This window comes from Poecile atricapillus, chromosome 16, assembly GCF_030490865.1.
Source record: "Poecile atricapillus isolate bPoeAtr1 chromosome 16, bPoeAtr1.hap1, whole genome shotgun sequence".
Taxonomy (NCBI): domain Eukaryota; kingdom Metazoa; phylum Chordata; class Aves; order Passeriformes; family Paridae; genus Poecile; species Poecile atricapillus.
The window spans coordinates 3,379,344-3,401,144 of record NC_081264.1 but is presented as its reverse complement, the minus strand read 5'-3'; the positions used below and the strand labels follow the sequence as shown (position 1 = coordinate 3,401,144).

The following is a 21,801-nucleotide window of genomic DNA, read 5'->3' as shown; positions in this document are numbered from 1 at the left end:
CAAGTTTGAACCTGAAATGTAAAGTTCAATTTCAGGCTTTCCCAGCAGCTCAGCTTCTTTGGAACATTCTCTAGTTCCTGCAGAGATGTTAATACTGCTCCTCTCCAGGAAAGGAGGCTGTCACTCCTCAAGTTTGCTTCTGCATTGTCCCAGCAAACTGCTGCCTCAGCGGTGCTTCGATGAGGTGGTTTGAATAAAGGCTGGTAGGAGCACAGAAGTCTTGAGGAGGTGATTAATGCAGTGCATGGCCTGTATTGTTTTGTGTGGAGAGGAAAGATGCCTTAGGCTTTTTTTCTTATTCCTTTGATCTCTGGTGGTTTCACCAGTCTTTTGTACACTTAGAATTAGCAAATGCTAAGTGATCTCATATGAGAGCCCTTCCAAACTTCTACAGGAGAACTAATATCTTCAAAATATAAAGGGTTAATAATAAAGCAAGCTTCAAGCAAATGTATCCCTGATTTATTTGACTATGAACACAGGTACTCTACAGATCTTTCCTTAATTCAGATAACATTAGGAAGAATAGTTGTTACATATAGATTGCTTGGGACACTTATTCAGAGTTAAAGAAAATTTCCAGAGAATTAAAAGAAAGACAATTTCCAGCGGGAAAAAAAAACAGAGAAAAGAAATGCCAGAAAAAAAAATAAATTCCATTGCAAAAACCACGTAGAGCTGTGAGATGATCACCTGTGTATTCTCAAAACCAGGCTTGCTTGGAGCATCTCATGTGAGGTTTTGCTGAACAGAGAAAAAAAGAGGCAAAACAAGCAGCCTCGCTTTTTCAGGGGGCAGAAAAACCTCTTTTCCCAAAAGACCTTGGATATTAAAAAGACATTGACATCAAAACAGACAGTGCTTCAAGGTATTGGATATGTCAGTTGTGGGTGCCTGCAGAAAAATACTTACAACAATCAGCTGCAACCTTTCCTTGGTTTTCCCCTCAATTTGAAGAAGACATTTCCAGGCCATTAAATTGAGTTGTAAACATCAGAAAAATAACTCATGGTAGACATCAATGCCCGTAAGGGAAATACAATAATTGTGGAGAAATTCCCATTGTCTTGTTGTCTTAGAAGTTCTCTTTCTTGAGATTCCAGAGGAGTCAAAGCAAATCAAACTGAGTGAATACCCAAGTATTCACTGAAGTATTATAGCCCTAAATGGATACTCTAGTGGAAAAGGACCTTTAGATATCTGTAGTTTACTCCTCAGAGATGATTAATTGAAACAGCACCCTGTGCTCTGCTGTCTCGGGAATCTCTCATGATAAATATGTCTCCCTCAAATTCCAGTGTATCTGAGCCCTATTCAGCAGCCTTGAGCTCAATTTTCCTTTTGCTAACAAGAAACCAACAATACCTCATGATAATATTTGGTAATGTTGAAAATATAGGTAGATAAGTTAGATATATTAAAGAATTGTGGTGTATTATGTGTAATTCGCTATTCAGCTTTTCATTTGGTGCACTGATGTGTCTTTTACTGGATAAAAGTAGAAGAAACAAAGAAGAATTATTAATGCAGAGAGCAATCCAAATAGCTATGTATTAGGTGTATTTTCCATTCTTAACATATGATGTATGGTCTGGAATCTGGATGTGATTTAACAGTTAGAACATTAACTCTGGACAGCCTGATCTGATATTTGGGGATTCAGTAACACAGGAAAATTGATGTGGAAATCTGCACTTCCTTCACTGCCCTCATCCAGCCTTTCTGGGGTTAATGACACGGTGCCAGAACTGCAGCTGATTTTTCTACTGAAAATCAGGCTCCAGCTTCAGCATTTGAACCTGCTCTGAATAAGAATTCCTGTGCAAGAAGTGCCAGTGGAAGTGCCGTGCTCGGTGCTAACCCAGATGGGGAAAGAACAACAGAAAACCAATTCAGAAAACAAATTACTTTCAGGCTCAGCCAGTTTGGGTTTCCTGTTTGAGTTGTGGCCAGAAAACCTGTTTGCCCTGGTGTTGCACACTTTGGATTTCTTAAGAGCCCAATGCAAAGTTGATTTTAAAAACAAACAAACAAACCCCCCTGAATTACCCAACCAAAACAAAGCCAACTTGTTAATAAAAGAGAGGAATCTGCTTTATGTGACAACTGTTGTCCACACCAAAAGTTGAAGCAGCTTTGACAGCGTCATCGGCTTTTCCCTGAAGGGACCAGATGCTGTATTTTAAATAAATAAATAAAAATCTTATCAACCTAAGGGGCCTTAGCCTTCTCAAGGGATTAAAGTGCTTTCATTCATTTAACCAGTTACAGCTTCATCACAGTCTGCCAAATCTGCTGCTTCTGGGGCTGAGCTGTAAAGCTGGAACTCGGCCTCCGTCCATATGTTCACAAAAAGATGCAAACTCAATTTACAGGCATGTGCTGATGTGGCCTTTTTGCAAAGTTCTTCCTGTGCATGAGTGACATCTCATTTCTCTTTATTCCATGTTTTACAGAGCTGGCTATAAGTTACTGCGTGCTTTGTTGTTTATTCCCAAGGTCTTTGGTGCTGGAACAGGCAGGGGCTGATAGGAGATTATTGTCAGATTTGTTTCCACCCATGTAACCTATCTGCAAGTAAACATGAGGTAGGGCTGTCAACTGGTTGCATTCCAGGGCTCTGGAAAGCAACCAAGGGAAAAAGAAACCTCACACGTGGCAAGGAGTTTCTCCCTTTAGCATTGTCATTGTGGTGTTTTTAAGGCTTTCTTTTTCTGGATTTTACAACTTTCTGAATAGAAAATACACTTCTGAGCTTAGTCTGTTTAAAAGTCTACAATAATATTTAACTGTTAAATGAAATATAATGAAATGTCAAATATTCATTGGTGGTGTTACAGTTAAAACAGTGCAGAAATATCTGGCACAATGCATACAGGGATGAAAAAGGAAGAAAAATTTGAAAGTTGGGAACATATGAGTGGTTTGTGCTCTCCTGGGGTTCTTCTCTCGAGCCTCCTCCATCAAATGTGACAATTTTAACTGCTCAGTCACACTTGTGATTTATTATTGAGCTGAGGTGACTGTGAGGTATTTTGATGGCTTTATCTTGTTAAGTCAAGGATGAAAGTAATTCTTATATTTATGTATGTCTACTTAGGCACAGTACTTTGGATCCTGTAATGTATGATGTAGATTAGTTTACTAAGTGGCTGCTACAGCATGAAATACACATGAGAAAATATATGAAGGATGTGGTATCCAAAGGCTTTGCCTTAAATTCATCATCTGGGTGATTTTCCTTATGCAAACCTCTGCTTTCTTTTAATGTTACTTTTAAGCATTTTTCAGGATGTGGCATTAGCTATCTGCTCACAACTAAGGTGTTGAATTTATCTTAGAGGAAGGCTCGAGTTGTGTCTGAGTCACTCTGTTTTGGCAACTCCTTATTTAACTTCAAATTGCATGTGAGTTCCTGGCCTGTAATGGCAGGGACTGGTGACTCCCCACATGCTTTGGTAGTAGTTGATTCCTTTTTTGTGTATGGATTCCCTGGCTCCCTTTCCCTCTCCCTGCCTTCCCAAGGGGGAATATCCAGGAACACGTTGTCCTCAGTCATTTCAACACAGGATGGGAGAAAGAACAGCTTATTTACTTATTTTAGTTTTTGCTTTTTTTTTGTGGTGGTGATGAATTCACATGTGGCTTTTGTAGTATGGAATTGCTGTTAGGGTTTGTTTGGTTTTTTTGGGTTTTTTTTTTGTTTCCTTTGAGTTGGATGAATGAATTGAACCTCAGTAGCCTGTCAGTTTTAGTTGCTAAACTATTTTCTCTGGAAGTGAAGGATTGGGTGGTAGCACAATGTGTGAGTATCTTATTGCACATGAGTTTTTTTGCCCACTTTGGCCTTGCTTTTGAACTTTTCAAGTTGACTGCAACCAAATTGGGTAAAAGTGGAGAGGTCTCAAAGCAAATTCTTCCAAGTTCCATGGAAACAGCCCAATAGAAGGTGGAGACTCTGCCCACTAGTTCTGGAAAAGCTGCAATTTGCCTTCACAGAACTTTACACATCACAGAATCCACACGATCAAGGCTTGTCTGAATTCTGTTCCCATCAGTGGAAACATCAGAAGTCACTCTTGCATTTTTAGGTAGTGAAGTCACTCACCCATAATATCCAATGCCACAGAAAAACTGCCATCATTAATCCTGTTACTCACAGAATTGCTGGGTTGAAAAATCTGAATATGGAGGCCAGTTTAAAGTTTGGGAGTTTTGTTCCTTGATCCAATGCTGGATGTTGTGTAGGTATTTTTAAAAGGAAATAAGATAGTCTAAAGCAAATATCAATATGTCTAATCTCAGCAAAAAAGGCAGGCAATAACTGACAGAGTAAGCAAATGTTTACAAACCAAAACATGGAAGTTTTGTCAAACACTTTTGCTTCCTTCTCTAAAACTATAGATTTAATAGAGAAAATGCCATTATGGAGTTACATGGTGGGATTATTATTATTATTTTAAAATCCTGAATACTGTCTAACAGTATAGCTTCAAGATTAGCACTTGACTTCATTGATAGATTTAAGAACTCAGTATATTTACATCCTTAGTTATTTGAAAAACCCATTGGCATTCAGCAGGAATTCAGAACACAGCTGGAAGATGACTCAAGCAAGAGAAAGTATCTTGCAATGAAAGATTTTAAGAACTTAAGATGCTAATATTCAAAGGGAAAAATTGTGGTGTCTTACTTAAAACTTGTGTGTGCACCTGCATGGTGGATGCTGCAGAGCTCTGTAATCTTCCAAAACAAAGCTTGAGAGCCAGTGGCCAGAGGCCACACTGAAATTTGGTTTATTTGAAATTTAAATATGTTTGAACAATGGAGTGATTAAGTATGAAAACAGCCTGTCAGTGGCAGCGTGTTTCCTGATGGATATCAGCTCTGCTCCAAAAACATCCCCACGGAAATTAGCTCAGTACAGTTACAGGGTTAATTACACATGGAAGTGGGTGAAATGTAAAGACCTGTTCCATGAGAACCAGAGGAGATGATCCCTTTGTCCCCTCTGGCCTTGAAGGGGTGAACAAATCAATTAAACACAATTTCTGTTGCCAGCTGGAAACAGTTCTGCTAAATTTGGAGAAACAAGAGGAAGATGATTCTGATTAGAACCTGATTAGTGGATCCCAGGTGTTTCAAAGGCTGGATGAGTTGTGCTTTTCCAAGTGCTGCACATTGTGGTGCTGAATTGACCTGAAAATGCAGAAATATCTAAGTGATGCTTTCAGGAGTCACCACAAGCTTGGGCAGAAGGGGAGACAGAGCAGTTTTTATTCACCTTTTACGTCCTCTGGGCAGGCCTGAATAAGTGATATTGTTAACACAGACAATGTTCAGACCCTCCCTGTCCTCTTTTCCAGCAGCACTGCTCAAATCACACTCATTTTTTAGAGCATCTCTCTTTTTCCCCCCTGGATAACACTGGTTTATTTGTTTCCTGCTTCTCCTTATCTTTGCAAACGTGGCTCCACAGAGGTTCTCACAAGGTCTGACGTGTTTGTCCCCCTGTCCTCACACCAGGAGGTTTTTAACCACTTCAGGTTACCAAACCCATTTTGCTATTTCACTTTACCTGGAGGCAAATTAATGTAAGCTCAGGTATAATTGGATAAATGGAATTTAATAGCTTTTTGCAGGCATTTGACATAACTCTAGAGAGTTCCAAGCAAAATTCCTCACCTCACCATGACCTGTAGTCTAACCTAGATTCTCTGGAGTATTACAGCTTTGTATTTTACAGCTTGACTCCATTGAGTGTGGGAACTGACTGAGAAAAGGTCTGGCAGTTCTTTTCTCTATCCATTATTTAGTGACCTGCCTTAGCATGAAAGAAGGTCATGGAAAACTGTCTTTGTGGTAGTGCTCTATTTTTTCATAGGACTTTCAGAAACCTTGTAATAATTTTTTCCCCTGTTTCTTTTAGAAATTGACGTTTTTTATTTTAGTCCTTCATGCAGTACTGGGAAGTAGATCTGCTGGCAAATGCAGCTAGTTTTGTGTTTTAGGGTTGGGATTTTTACCTTTTTTTTTGTTGTAATTCTCACAATTTTAGAAAATATATTTTTTTGTAACAGATGCTATACTCTGTAAGTACAATTCTTTTTTTATATTGGTTGGAACAGCTGAGTTTAATCATGTCAGGATCTTTCTTTCCATTTATGGCATTATTAAATTGTGTATGTATAGCAACTTTTATAATGAAAAGCCTTTACCACACTGTCTTGTACAGTAACACCTCACATTATACTACCAAGGGAATAAATTATTATTTATTATTATTATTCTCTTCTCAAGGCAGGTGTTGTCACTTGCAGATACTAATTGCAGCTGGAGATAAATACTCTTTTTGGGAGAGATGTTTGTGAATGATTGGAAGTCTTCACTTGTCTCAGGCTTTATAAACGAGGGCTGACCTGACTTTAAAGCTGAAATTTAGGAAGCTTTTGCTTAAAATGGAGCAAAACTGCCCATATAGACCTTCACTGATTCTCTGAGCACTTTACAGCCACAGGGTGCTCCAATGCCTGCTCTTGCAAGGACACACAGAATGTGCAGAGAGATGTAGTAGCTGGTTATTCAAAGAAGCTGGACTGGCTTTGGTAAAAAGCAGGAATTCTTTGGCATTCTCCCTTGAGTCCTGTTTAAAATAACCCAGGTACCATGGTTACAAGACGAGTCACTTCGCTGCTTCTCCCGGGAATCTCGTGTTGAGCAGCCCCATCTGTTCTGGGATCTGAATTCCTGCATTTGCTGGCTCCCACCAGGCCGTGGGTCACGAGCACTGCAGGGGCTGGAGCAGGTCCAGGGGGCTCTGGGCACTGCCAGATTCCTTCAGGTTGTGTCTGCCAGATTGTGGTTTGAATGTGGTCTCTTCAAAATAAACCCTCCACATTTTTTACTTAAACATGGAAGATGAGCAGGGCCAAGGTATGAAACAGAAAAGGAAGAATATTCTGCACCCAGGTTTCATCTGTGTTATCCCAGAGCCAGCATTACTTCTCTAGAGGTTGATTTGCAGTGTGAGATTGCAGCAGTTTTTCCTGTCCCTAGGAATCCTTGCTTGGAGTTGTTCTGTTCCACCACAGTGCTTCAGACACCTCTTACCTCACCTCACTCACCTTCCTATGGGAAGGTGGTGGGTGGCGGTGTTTAGGTAATTAATTTGGGTTTGTTTTAAAAAATTACCATGGACACAAACACACACCACAAAACAGGAAAACAATTCCATTGCCTGGCTCATGGGTTCAACTGAGGAATCTCTCTGTGCAGCCCCAAATCTGACTCTTGTCTTTGAAGGGATGCTCCTTATCTAGGCCATTGTTCTAGTTTTCCTGTCTAATTCCTTAAATGGGTTTCTAGAGCCTCTTTTGATTTAACTCTGTTTTTTCATGTAGAAAACAGAACAAAATTGAGTGGGGAAACAGCTTCTAACCAGAACAGTCTTTTCACTTAAAGATATGTTCCAAATTTATCTGTAAAGAAAAACTGCCAAACAAAACAAGACCTAAACCTAAAGAGACAAAAACCCCTACCCAAACTTGCTAGAAAAGGATTAAGGAGGAGAACTTGGAACTCATATGGATTGATAGTGCAGTTAAAAATTATTTTTATGTTTGTACATAAGATATTTACCCTCTAGAAAAAGTAGCTAATGTCTGAGGGTGAATAACATATCTCTTAATTTAAGGGAAAATACTTCATCAGTGTTATGTATTCCCTCCTCACCACTGTGCCAGAGATCTGGATTCTCTGTAACTCTTGGTGGTTACAATTCTTTTTTTCTAAGCCAGTCCTAGTGTTTGTTTGTGTGTTCTCTGCCAAGAGCACCAAATACCAGAGTTACTATATTAGGCTGAGTCATGATAACTGTAAACTTTGTGTGTTTTTATTCCTTGGAGAATAATAATTTGCCAGGATCTGAAGGTGACCTGCAGTTGTTCCAGAATTGCTTCTAATGGCAGAGAAGGGGCTGCCACCTTAAATGTGGACAAGAGATGCCTCTGCCCCCTTTCTCACTTGAATAATATCAAAACAGGTTCATTATTCTCCCTGTTTTTCTGAGGTTTGTGTGGATTAGGACTATTTTTTCTCATCAGCTGAAGCCTCATCTTGCCACTGGAGCCAGAAGCTGGAGCACAAATATGTGTGGAAGCTCCTGGGCACTGACTTGGGACTTTGTGGACATGCAAAGTCCTCAGTTCCTCACAGGTGACCTCATGAGTGAGCTCTTCCCAACTGGAATAATGTGAATTCTCTCATGTGCTGTGATCATGCACCCTAATTTACGGCACAAGGAGCTCATTGTTCTCTGGTAATCCTTGGAAGCTCCCCCAAGAAATAGAATGTTTGCTGTAAAAATTAAATGAAATACTAATTTACATTTTAGTTGATTAAAAAAGGAGAATCATAGTCTTTAATAGGAGGTTTCATTCAAGCTCTCTGCCAAGGCCTCACAATATTCCTGGTTGTACAACGTGTGTTGGAAAACACAGGTGGACATTTTCAAACCATTGCTGCTTTTTCCATGTGGAATTCTGTGAATCTCTTGAAGAGGTTTCCATCACCATGTCTCTGTTCTCACAATGCTGGATACAGGCTGAACAGATTTGCACAAATTTAGGGCACAACATATTGTCTTCCTGAACTGCAGGAATCCTGTGGCTCTTCCTGGCAAGTGTCAGCCACGCAACACCTTTTCCTTCTTCGCTTAATTTAATTCTTCCATCCCCTGGGTATTAGGAAAAGCTGTACCTCACAGACATTGCAAGTAATTGGAATGGCTGTAAATATTTAATATTATACGTTTGAAAGCCACTGCTTTCTAGGCTTTCGTTTAGGAGTGTTTGGGCTGGGGTTTTTTTTATTCTTGAAAGTGAAGGAAAGATAAAATGGTTCTCCCCTCCCCAAGGATTCAAATAGCTAGTTATATCTACAGTTTTTCCAAGTGCTCTGTATCATGCTTTATATCAATTCTTTTAAATACAAGAGGGATGTACTATGTAGTTTATCTGAATTATTCCGTGGAGAAAATATGAAAGGATTTTTTCCTCATTTAATTTCTTTTATTTTTCTTCACAGAATTAGAATAAGAAATAAACAGACCTTATAAATCCTATTCTGCTGGTAGAAATTTATGTGAAACTCTGCAAAATCTATTGCATTCAGAATATTGGTTATACTGTGTCTTGTTAAATATATTTTCTGTTGTGAAGGTCAGTATTTGTTCAACATTAAAACAAACTCATAGGCAAAAAATTGCATAGTTTGAAATAAGAACTGGTTATGTCATTTGTGTGCTTTGTGAACATGGTTATGCCAAAAGCTTCTTCACTGAATTTGGTATTTTATTTTGGAAATGCATTAAATGCATTACTGCTTTAGGTTGGAGGAACAAAAGCTGGAGTGGTCCGTTTTTTGGGAGAAACTGACTTTGCTAAAGGAGAATGGTGTGGAGTAGAGCTGGACGAACCCCTGGGAAAGAATGATGGAGCTGTCGCTGGCACGAGGTCAGTCCGTCCCCACGTTTACTTTATGAGATTTTTCTCTCTATTCTCTTCTGGGTTTCTATATCTGCCATGAAATTTTCAATCAGAAGGGAGGCTCTAAACCTGACTCGTCTGCTGGTGGTGGGGAGGGTTGGTGTGCAATGATTTGAATTCTCTCATGCCAACACTTCTCTCACATTCGTGGGATGAGCTGATCTCTCCTCCCATGTGAATTTTATTCATAGCCTGGTAATGGAAAACACAGTTTCCTTCTTTCGAATGCCTGTTTGATTTCTCAGCTTGGAAGGAATGCTCAGTTATGAAAATCTCTGGATATCCAGTGGTTGTACTTAAGGGAAATCTTCCGGCATCCCAGGAGCTGGAAGCTCCTGTTCCAGCAGTTGCCTCCTGGTAGAGATGGGAGCAGTGTAGCTGCTCCCTCCAATAAGTCTCAATCAGAAGGCATTAATTAACATTACAATTTAACTTTCATTCTCATTTGCCATAAGGAATAGTCTTTTACCTCATTAAAAATAGGATTTACAAAGATTGTCCCACCTTAACATAGGTGATCACAGCTTAAAATTATAAGTGGCTTTTGTCTATATTTAACCGAAGATATGTGTTCTGTATCATCAAATATGCATAAATGGTATGTATGTAATAAAATATAAAACTACTTGATTTAATTAAAATCTGATTTCTATTTTTAACTGTCAGCCATCACATCTGTTGGCAGCTTAGAGGAATGTGATGAAGGGGAAAGCTGTGGATCTAAAACTGAATCTGAATGGAATTTTTTAGGAACTAGAGCCGTAGTGTTAACTCTGAATTTCCAAAGTTTGATGTGATCATGCTGTTTCAGCCTCTCAAAGTCCCTTTTCCAAACCTAGTGTTAAATAGAATTGCGGTCCAATGTGGATGATACTCCTGATCTAGAATTCTCCATGAACCCAGCCCATGTATGTGAAGTTAATTCCTGCTCTCCTCTGCTTGCTTTGCCCTTGGAAGGTATTTCCAGTGCCAGCCCAAGTACGGCCTGTTCGCCCCGGTGCACAAGGTGACCAAGATCGGCTTCCCCTCCACGACGCCGGCCAAGGCCAAGCCCGCGGTGCGCAAGGTGCTGCCCACACCCACGGCCCTGAAGCGCAGCCCCAGCGCCTCCTCCCTGAGCTCACTGAGCTCGGTGGCCTCCTCCGTAAGCAGCAAGCCCAGCCGCACAGGACTCGTAAGCTGCTTTTTCCTTGGCATGATTCCCCTTCCCAGCCCCGCGCCCGCCCGAGCTCGGCCCGCGTCAGCCGAGGCCAGAGCAGATCGTGGGCAGAGCACGCTGCACATTTCATGGTGCCCTTCTTCATTTGAAGCATGCATGAGGGAAGGAAATCTTAGCTAGCCCTGGAGAGCAGCTGAATATTTGAATATTTAATTCAGGCTAACAGAGTGATTGCAATAAGAAAGGGGCTTAGGACACACACAAATTTCTCTGGCTGCAATCTCCATTTAATTTGTTTTCTGAGGATCTGGTGTGCACTGAAGCTTCCAGAGATCACACTGGTTTTATTTAAGCAGGAAGCTTCATGTTTGCTAAAATGCTCAAAATTTCCTTTTGCTGTTCAAGAGATGAGTCAGCTGAGAAATGCAGCAGGAGCAATTTCCAAATCTCTGACGAGAAGCCTCTTTCTTTTCTTTTAGATTTGGTTTTAATCCTATGAATTCATAAAGGCTGAGTGTTGCCAAGTGCAGTGGCTCAGGTGAAATCTAACACAGTACTAATTCCACCTAATACACTTACTATGGATTCTTTTGAAGTTGCTCTGTTACATAAATGTCCTAATCTTTGGTTGCAGCAGTAAAACGGAAATCTGGAAAGGCTGAATTTTGAGAAATCTCTTTTATGGCAATTGAAAACATAGAAATAATTGGATTTTTCCACAGTCACCCTAGTTTATACCTTTTTTTTTTTTTTAAACCACAGTCCATAGATAGATCTAATTAGGAAGAAGTGACTCCCAGTGATGTGGAGCAGGTTCCCTGTCCCACTGTCCCACTGACCAGCAGGTGCCCAGAGAGGTGACTTACCCTGGTCCTGCAGGACTCAAGCAGATTAACAGAGGTCAGCAGTCGGTCAGGGCACCAGGGTTAATACCTGACCACAAAAAGGATTTTTATTTGGCACAAACAGTGGGACTTCATTACTTTACCCATTATGGAAGTTGCACTTGCAGCTGCAGAGTGCCCTCTAGTTTGGGATCACAGCACTAACACATGAAGCTTTTTCCCGTGTGCTGTGATCCCCAAAGTTACACCTTGAAAATGTCTAAAATGTATTTGCCTATTTTGTTGTGTCCCAGGGATTTTGCATGATTTAGGCCATAAAATACAAAGCTGCTGTAATCCATTATTTCTGGAATTAAAATTCCAGCTTTTTTCCTACTCTTTTTCCCAGGCAGCGTGAACATTTGGTGGTCATCCAAGTTAAAAGGATTGTCTAAATAATTCTGAGACTTTTAAAGAAAAAGTCAAGCTGCTGGGGAAACAAGATTTCCTGTAATCAGTTTTGACCCAGAAGACTTTTCTTGTTTCATTTTCTAGGAAAACTAAAACTTTTCTGGGAATTTCTGGACTCTTACATTGACTGATCAGTTGTTCAAGGCTATTTCTATTTTCTTTTTCCTGTGTAATAAAAGCAGCTGTCAGAGTAGGTGATCCAGTGATTTAAGGGTCTGTCTGATGCAACTGACATCTGAGTCTGAAGGAAGCTATGTTTCTCTGAGGAGTTTTGAATTTGTTTTGCAATTGAGAGTGAAGGGTGATTTGAAGACCTAAAACTGTTAGAAAGCAATACACTCTGGAATGGGATTTCTTCTGGAAACTGGGAGGGTCTGAAACAGCCAATTAAGCATCAGGGTGAAGGTGGTTTTTTCTGCCTGGTGGATTGTCTGGTTTATTCTTGCAGTGGATTGCAGAGTGTGCAGGGTGAGACCCAGGCTGGGAGGAGCTGGGGCAGGGATTGTGCAGCAGTGAAGGGGAGGTGTCTGTGCTGACAGGAGAATAATCCCATGCTGTGCTCTCAGCTGGGGGTGTTGGCCAGTGCCAGCTTTCCAGGCTGGCTGTGGCAGCTATTCAATGTTTTGATCTCTGGAAGGATCATGCTCCTGGTTTTGGGTGATAGGACAGAGCTAAAGGGTAGAACAGCAAGTCTTTGTGCTTTGGGGTTTTTTTAAAAATGAGCTGAGCTGTCATTCTCATTTAATACTTAGGTAAATTTCTCAGCTGTTATGTCATGCTTAGGAACATCCTGAGCCAGCCTTTGTGTGAGTCTTCACCTTCAGTTGAGGCCTTTTATTTTCACTTCATCCCTCCTGCCTCTTCCTCTGGCTGCTCCTCCTTACAGGGCTCTGATCACACACATTGGCCACTATGAAATTCTGGAAAGTGAAGCCATTTAAGTGTAAAAGGAGAAGGTACAGTAGGTCACAGAAAACATTTGCTTTACTAACCCTGTGTTTGTGGAGTCTGGAGATACCCACTACATCCGTTTTCTTTCTCTTGGTGCAGAATGATTTTTAACGCATTTATTTTGTGAAGTTGACAGAAACATCTTCCCGGTATGCAAGAAAAATTTCGGGCACCACAGCCCTCCAGGAGGCCCTGAAGGAGAAGCAGCAGCACATTGAGCAGCTCCTGGCAGAAAGGGACCTGGAGAGGGCAGAAGTTGCAAAAGCAACGAGTCACGTTGGGGAGATAGAGCAGGAATTGGCTCTGGTTCGCGATGGGCACGACCGGGTAAGAGAGTTATTGTTCTTCTGAAACAGAGTTAACACAATGGACTTAACATCCAAAATGGGCTTTTCTTATTGAAAAGGGCTGGGAGTAAGAGGTGGTGTGCAGAAAGTAAAATAATCTATACCTGTGAGATCTCCTTTGTGGGATCTTTGGCTTGATGAGATACCAGATCTACTGAATTTAACTCATTTTTGTTGAACTTCACTGCAGTCTTTGATCACCTCCATATTTGATAACATTCCTGTCACTTGGCCCATCACTTCACCAAATTGTGATTAGTGAGGTACAGGTACATACTTGGAAAAAGTTCCTGGATTTCCAAGCTTAGTAAATTTTGGTTTTATTCCTTTTCCTTATTAGCACGTGCTGGAGATGGAAGCAAAAATGGACCAGCTCCGAGCTATGGTGGAGGCAGCTGACAGGGAGAAAGTGGAGCTCCTCAATCAGCTTGAGGAAGAGAAAAGGTAACCCCAAACTGTACTCATTAATGTAATTAATGTTCTTCTTGGGCTCCCATTGTGATGCAGTTCATCCCAACTCCAGACATGTTTCTCAGTGCTTACTGTTTCCTACATGAATGGCAAAATATATAGAATGTGAGATCAAACTGCTGATTTAGGTCACCTCAGATCATCCAGAAGGGTGAAAAAAGGGGAGAATCAATAAGGATTTAAAGGATTTTAGTACAAAATACCCTCTTCAAAGCTGCAGGAGTAGTGAAGCCTTGCTTTGGCACTGGTAGGATTTTAAGGACAGCAGTTTTCCCTCCCTCTGATGCTTCCTGAGAGAGATTTCTCCTTAATGTTCCTGACAGTTTGCTGGTACAGTGGGAATGTTGTCACTGTCATTCTGATTTCCACTTTTGAAAAGTGAGCTTGAAAGCATTTTCTTCCAAAATTACCTGAATTTTAATGAGTTGTCCCCACAGGAAAGTTGAAGACCTTCAGTTCCGTGTAGAAGAAGAATCCATTACCAAAGGAGACCTAGAGGTAAAATATCTCCAGCTTTGTAAAAAGCATATCTAGGAGGGCACAGAAAGGCAGGAATCATTAAAAGATGCAGTCCTGGTCCAGTCACATGAAAATGATACTCATTTTCTGCAGTCCTTTAGTAAGGCAATTGTTCCAAAATTGGAGGATTGCACCCCAAATTCAGTTACACACTTAAGCAAAGGCTGTGCTATAGAACAGCTGCAGTTACTTAGAGAAATTAAATTAATTAATAGAAAATTCTACCTTTTGCTGTTAAAAGTAACCACTAAGAAAAAAAAATAATTTTGAAGTTACAAAATTGCAAGTAAATATTTATGCCTTTGAAAATGAATATTGAAGACTTGTCCTGTTTGATCAATTTCTTGAGTAATTCCTGTGCTTCCCTTAGGGAAGGTTGATTAATGGAGAGTGTTTTGTCCTGAGAATTTGCACATAAAATCTAAATAGCAATTCATGTGTGCAACTTTTATCTATTGTTCATAGAATTGTAATGTTGGGCTACAGCGCAGTGTGTTATTGCACAATATGGAAAGATATTCTACAGAATAGAAAACATTTAGGGAAGGATTGCTCTCAGATATTTGGGCACTGCCAATTGTAATCCCAAAATTCCAATTAATAAGGAAGATACTTTTAGTTGCTCTACTCTGTTGCCTAATCAGAAAGATACTAGAACTTCTTGTACAACATAATGTACCAACTTATTTAACTGTGTTGCTTTAAAGCATTTGTGATTGAAGTGCTAGCCTTATGAAAAATACTCATTTCATATAACATTTCTTTTATTTTAGTCTTCCATTCATTTTAAGATACCTATCTAGACTCTTCATAGAATGCTCCTTTTATTGTTTAATCCATGGAAATATTTTAGTTTTTTATTTTCTGTTAAATCAATTGATAGTCATGGCAAACCATCCTAAAGACTTCTGGCTTGTCAGGCTGCTTAACTTGGGGGTTTAAAATGAATTCAAGCTGATGAAATGTCTCCTGTTGTTTATGTTGGAATAGCAGTGCTGAGTCTGTAGGTGAAACGATTTTGTTTGTTTTTTTAATTTTACTGATAGCGAAAGAGGCAGATTTCGGAAGACCCAGAAAATGTAAGAGGGCACTTCAATGTGCAGAGACATCCCGTGTTAACAGATTGTGTGCAGAAAATGCTTATACTGATTCACTAACTGCATAATCTGTTATTGAGACATTGACTCTGGTATTTGTGTGCATGTTGCTTTCAGAGCAATTACAACATTTCTTGGAAAGAATGTGTGTAATGACTAAACTTGGTAATGCCCATTAACTGCAGGCAGGGCCAGTGTGGCATTAGAATTCTTCAGGGTCAAAACCTTTGCAACTCACTGAAGAGACCAGGAGCTTGTAGAAATGACTGACCAGCATCCTGAAGTTATCTTAACTTAAATGTAGAATTTTAGCTGTTTTCTTCACAAAGTCCTGCCTGCTCTCCTATGAGGTCCTGCTGCTGTTGAATAGATGACAGTTTTTCTGAGGGAAAAAATCTGTATATTCTTCATCTTCCCCTATTTGTTTCCTTTTTTCTGTATGAAATGCTAAAGGGAGAGATGTTTAAAACCATCTGAACAATTATTTTGCAAAGCTGCCTGATTTTACTGTATCTTCGTGTAGCTCCTCTTCAAATTATGTGGGAAAAATGTGTTACTTGATAACAAAAATGGCCTTGCAAGATGTTTAAGGAGCCCTCTTGCTTCTCCAACTCAGAATAGTGGAATTTTAAAGGTAAATTTATCCCAGGCTGCCTTCTCTGCTGCATCCCCAGCTGACACAGGAAATTCTCAAGACTAAAACTGGATCCTGCTGTGCATCTTTAGGGGTTCCCTTTGCAGAGATCCCTCAGGGATCTGGGTCTCCTCCAGTCTCCCCATCAGACTGATGCTTTGTTAGAAATAAATCTGCATGTGCCCTTCCTTTCTCTTGTTTTGTGCACTCCTTCTTTGATCCCATCTTTTCTCCTGATTTCCCTGTTGTTGATTTTTCCATTAAAAATGGACATCTTCACTTTCCAGAGGAGTTTCCAGGCTCCCTGATCCCTGATCCTGTGATTGTATCCCAGCACGAGGGGACTGGAGGGCATCTTGTCCCATCCTAGAACTGATTTGGCAGGATTTGTGGCCTCAGCACAATTTCCCAGTTTGATGGAGAATGTCACAGGCAGGTTTATTCTGGAGTGGAAGAATAGCCAGAACACACAATTGCTGGAAAAGGCTCATGTCTGGCCTCTGAAGTTTGGGGGGATTCTTGGAAGTTCCAAGCAGAGTAAGAATCCCATTTCCACATCACTTCCCTAACTGGGAAGCTCTGGAGAAGGGGAAGATTATTTCTTTAGCTTTATCTGTTTTTTTCTTTCCTGCTTTTCTTTTCCATCCAAATTTAAGGTTTACAATCAAATTATTTTCTTCTTTGTGGAGTACTCTCTCTCTTCTCAGTTCTCTGTGTTCTGGGCTGCCTCAAAGAGAACCATAATCAGTAAAAATTTCTCTCTACATCATCATCAGAGAAATTTGAGCAGTTCAAAATTTTGCAGTGATTTTTACCTCGGAGAATCTGGAAGCTGTCCCTTGGAAATCAGATTTGTTTAAAGGATAATCTCTCATGCTCTAAATGGGGAAAAAGATTTCTGGAGTATTCTTCTTTAATGTTTTATTTCAATTTTGGCAGGATTTTAACTTAATTGCCTTTGTAGTATATAAGAGATGAGATTTTAAAAAACTCAGTAATCAGTGATGGTCTGTCTGATCTTTGGAGCAGTAAAGCACTGTCTATAAAATTAATGATCAAGTGTTTGGGTTTTATGTAGCATAAAAAAACTTGAAGGTTGCATATTCCAAAGGCACACAGGGAATTCTGTAACCATGAGGTTTGGGATTTCTTGGGTTTTAGTAGATCCCCTTGTGGATTAGAGCAAGTAAGGTTTGAACTTCCAGCTTTTAAAGCAGATTGTTTTTCAGGCTTACAATTTGGTTGTGGATCAGAACTAAAATACTGAACTGTGTCAGAGAGAAAACTGTAGCCACTTACTAAATATTATTTCCCTTAGAATACTTAATTCCATTTCAAAGGCTATGGGCAGGAAAAAGAGTAATCTGTGTTCTTGTGGAGCATTTTTGCCCATTTACACCCTGAAGATCTTCCACTGCGAGAGAAACAGACCTGCTACAGAATTAAAACATCAACAAATCTAAGGAGCAACTTGTAAGTGTCTGTGGACCAAGGAACTCCAAAGTATCACGGCCAACTGTTTTCAAGTATTTAAAAAATTAACCCCCTTGGATGTCTGGATGCTTTTGGGAAGGAAGAACTTGCTGCTGCCAGAAGGAATCCTGCATTTGGAGAAGCAGACAAGAAGCTCATCCCCATCTTCTTATTTCTCTTTCATTTTTTTCTCTCCCCTACTCCAGAAGTGCAGGTCAGGTTTGAATGACCTGCTGGACTTTCCCTGCATCTCCCAAACTTCAGGCTCTCTTGCACGCCTCAGGGAGTATTTGAATATCAAGCCAGAATATCAAATATTCTGTGTTCTTGCTAAAAATTGTTTGTGAGCAGGAGGCAGGAGGTACCTGCTCACTTGGGTCCATCTGTCCTGCTTCTTTTTAGGAACATGTTAGAATTCCAAACATCTTACTCTTTTCTTACTTCCACATATTCTTCAATATTTTTAGACATTGGTGACTGCAGAGCAACCAGGCTGATTCACTTGATTCACTTTTTTATCTGTTTTTGAGGAATCTTGTTGCTTGTGTCCTTCCTGAAAGAGAAGAGGGGATAAAAGAGGAGGGTTTTGGAGTTACAGATAACCATTGTCTTTCTGTTTCTGTTCAGAAAATTCAAACCATAGTGACAAAGGAACCCTCATGTTCCCAGGTCTTGGCCAGAAGCATTTTTATGGCTGAGACTTAGAGAGAGCTACTATCAAAAGAAGAAAGTTAAAGTTTTGATTTGTTACATGAGCTTCAGTAGAGAGTTTTTGTCCCCCTGTTAGTAAGTAATTTTTTTATAAAATCAGCCAAACACATTAAAGGAAGAAGGTAGCGGGATGACAAGGAAAGGGACTTACCATCCTGTTAGAACAGGAAGATATATATGCACATATATATATTTTTTTGACATAACTATTCTAATTTGTGCTGAAAACTTCATGTACTGATAAATAACTTCTACTCAGCTGCATGAAACTTTTTTTTGTTCACATTTCTCCGTTTGCTATTCATTCATTTATTTATTTGTTTTACACATTTGATTTCATTTTTACGCGCCCATCCATCCACACCTTCAGCCCATCCTCCTCATCCATAGCATTTCCCTGTCCATTTCCCCCCCTTGCATCCTCTCTGCTCACCTGTTAGAAGGCTCTGGCAGCACGGCCTGCATGTGGCTCCTCCTCTTGTGCTGGCATGTGATGGTGGCACCGTTGTGTTCTCTTCCTCTCCCTCTCCACTAACAGACGCAGACCAAACTGGAGCATGCCCGCATTAAGGAGCTTGAACAGAGCCTGCTCTTTGAAAAGACCAAAGCTGACAAACTTCAGAGGGAGTTAGAAGACACTAGGGTAATGGTTTTCCCTGTTTGAATAACGAGCCTGATCTGTGTTGTGGAAGATTTCTGATGGCACAATGCCGAGGGTGACACGTGCTGGAACAGGTCCTTGCTCCTGCCGTAGCCAGAGCTGGAACACTGTAAAAAATTAGATTAATTTTGAGCTTCCATGGGGTGTGTGTGTATGCCTGGACGTGTGACTCATTGAAGAACTCAGGTAAGATGTCTTCACACTGCAAAAGTAATCCTTAGATCGAAAAGTAGCAGGATGGGACCCTGAGTTGACAGAAAGGAACATTCAGTAGCTCATTTTAAAAATTAGCAGAGTTCAATAAACCCAAAAAACCTAAGACTGAACATACCAGTCCTTTTAACACAAACTGAGTATTTGAGGCTTGGTTTCTGTAGCTGCTGCACTACTTGCTTTGCTAAATCATTGTTTGCAGTGGCTTTTTAGCTCTTTTTTTCCCACCAATGATATAATATACAATATTATATGTATATACAATCCAATTTCAATGGATATCCCAGTAATTAGTAATACCTGCTGCCTGTCAGAATATTACTGACATACTTTGTACCAAGTCAGAAATTCAGCACACGTCAATTCTTAAAGAGAAATATATTTACACACTCACATATATTCATGCTCACACATGAGGACTTTCTTGAAGTTCAGGTGGGATGAATAAAAAAACCCAGTATGAATATAAAACCAACAATTTAATGTGTAATAAGTACTTTTGAAGAGCAGCTGCGGGTAAGTAATATCTTTTCCAGGAGGTCAAAGCAGTAACTTCCTAATTAGAATTAATTCTGGGAGCTTTGCTGTAGCAAAAACTGCTCCAACAGTCAGTGAAAAGCTCAGATAGTGTGAGGACATTTCTGCAGAGAGAATGAGCAGGTATAGAAGGGATTTCAGAGGATTTATTGGTTCAAAATGTGTTTGTCATTTTCTCTGACAGTCTTGTAGCTGGTGTGAGATGAATTTGGTAGGAATTATTTCAGCAAAGACCTCAAGGTTTTCCATTCTTTTCCAGTTTGCCTTGAAATGGTTCTGAGGAACATTTTGTTAATCTTTGATAATACCCATCAGGGTGGTTTATAAGTTTTTTAGCAAGTTATTTCTAGATAATACCAGAAGAACAAATTTTAGTAAATTCTTTGTTTATAGACAACATAAGAGTATGAGTGTGGACATTTTTCCCCTTTTTGAAGCAATTTGCAACACTTGGTGGAAGTTTCTCAGCAAGGCCTGAGTGTCTTTGCATGAAATATATCTTTTATAATTCTTCTTTTCTTAAAATGCTGTTGCTCATAGGTGGCCACAGTGTCGGAAAAGTCCCGGATCATGGAGCTGGAGAGGGACCTGGCACTGAGGGTGAAGGAAGTGGCTGAGCTCCGAGGGAGGTTGGATTCCAGCAAGCACATCGACGACGTGGACACTTCTCTCTCCTTGCTACAAGAAATCAGTTCTTTGCAAGAAAAAATGGCAGCAGCTGGCAAAGAGCATCAGAATGAGATGAACTCACTGAAAGAGAAGTTTGGCCTTAGTGAGGAAGCCTTGCAGAAAGAGATCAAGTCCCTTTCAGCTTCAAATGAGAGAATGGCAAAAGAAAATGAATCCTTGAAAACCAAGCTTGACCACGCCAACAAGGAGAATTCTGATGTGATAGAGCTGTGGAAGTCCAAGCTGGAATCTGCAATTGCCTCCCATCAGCAAGCAATGGAAGAGCTGAAAGTTTCTTTCAGCAAAGGTGTTGGGGCTCAGACAGCAGAATTCGCTGAGTTAAAGACTCAGATTGAGAAGATGAAATTAGACTATGAGAACGAAATGGCAAATCTAAAAGTGAAACAGGAAAATGAGAGATCTCATCACTTGAAAGAGATCGAGTCGCTGAAAGCAAAACTGGTGGCAGTCACGGAGGAGAAAGAGCAAAACCTGGAAAGCCTGAAGACCAAACTGGAAAGTGTGGAAGATCAGCATCTAGTAGAAATGGAAGACACTTTAAACAAATTGCAGGAAGCTGAGATAAAGGTAAAGGAGCTAGAGGTACTGCAAGCCAAGTACAATGAACAAACCAAAGTTATTGATAGTCTTACACCACAGATCAAAGCTGCTGAAGAAAAGCTTTTGGACCTTGCTGCACTTGAGAAAGCCAATTCTGAAGGTAAATTGGAAATCGAGAAACTTAGCAAGCAGCTTGAGGCAGCTGAGAAACAAATTCAGACTTTAGAGACTGAAAAGGGTGATGGAATTAGCCAGGTTTGTATCAACATCCATCCTTTTAGTTTTCTTTTGCTTTTATTTTACATTTGTACCATTTTAATCTGCTATAGGAAATACATCACAGAAAAAACAAGTTTTACTGAATGTGTATCTTGGGACCATCTAAGAAGGTTTAGAGGAGCATTAACTGGGTCATGTCTCAACAGGTTTCTGCTGCTCCACCTGCAATAAGCAAAAGGAAAAAATTCCTTCTGCACTGCCTTGCTGCAGATTTTGGCATGTCTGTGCTGAAATCTTCCTGTTAAGGAAGAGTTACTTTGTTGGCTTGTTTGGGAGAAGGGTCACACATCCTAAGGCTTTAACCTTTGGGGATAGACAAGGGGACCTGGGACTCAGTGGGGAAATACTGCCCTCATTACCTTCTCTCCCTCTGAGAAGGTGATGGAAGAGGCTTTTAAAACAAAAGAAAGCACAGGAAATCCTTGTGGAACTTTTCTTTAAGCCCAGGCCCTGCAGGGATTGTTGTTTTTGGCACTGTTTTGCAGTGCTTTGGAACCACAGACTGCAACTTGATGCAGGATTTTCCTTGGATTTGGACAAAACACCTCTGTAAAGCTGATGGTATTGAAGAGTAGTGGGAAAATGACTGGAAGAAAAAAAAAGTGGGAAAATTTTAGGAAAAAGCTTTCCTAAACTCTTCACAGGTGGTTCTAAGATATCACATTTTACCTTTGACTGT

At 40.2% G+C, this 21,801-nt stretch overlaps 1 protein-coding gene across 10 annotated transcripts in view; it reads left to right on the top strand.

Moving 5' to 3' along the window:
- The window catches only part of CLIP1 (CAP-Gly domain containing linker protein 1), a 60,900-nt gene that overhangs the window by 14,921 nt on the left and 24,178 nt on the right, over nt 1-21,801 (top strand). For 5 of the 10 annotated variants that reach the window (XR_009278906.1, XR_009278908.1, XR_009278905.1 and 2 more), the window contains exons 4-11: nt 9,388-9,512; nt 10,503-10,719; nt 13,080-13,277; nt 13,638-13,741; nt 14,206-14,266; nt 15,334-15,366; nt 18,741-18,845; nt 20,154-21,098. Coding sequence is in view for 1 of the 10 variants with exons in the window: in XM_058851113.1 (XP_058707096.1) it covers nt 9,388-9,512; nt 10,503-10,719; nt 13,080-13,277; nt 13,638-13,741; nt 14,206-14,266; nt 15,334-15,366; nt 18,741-18,845; nt 20,154-21,098 (1,788 nt within the window). In the remaining 9 variants the exon portion in view is untranslated. The remainder of the gene's footprint in view (nt 1-9,387; nt 9,513-10,502; nt 10,720-13,079; nt 13,278-13,637; nt 13,742-14,205; nt 14,267-15,333; nt 15,367-18,740; nt 18,846-20,153; nt 21,099-21,801) is intronic. The other 5 variants (XR_009278911.1, XR_009278913.1, XR_009278907.1 and 2 more) reach the window with 4 other exon arrangements.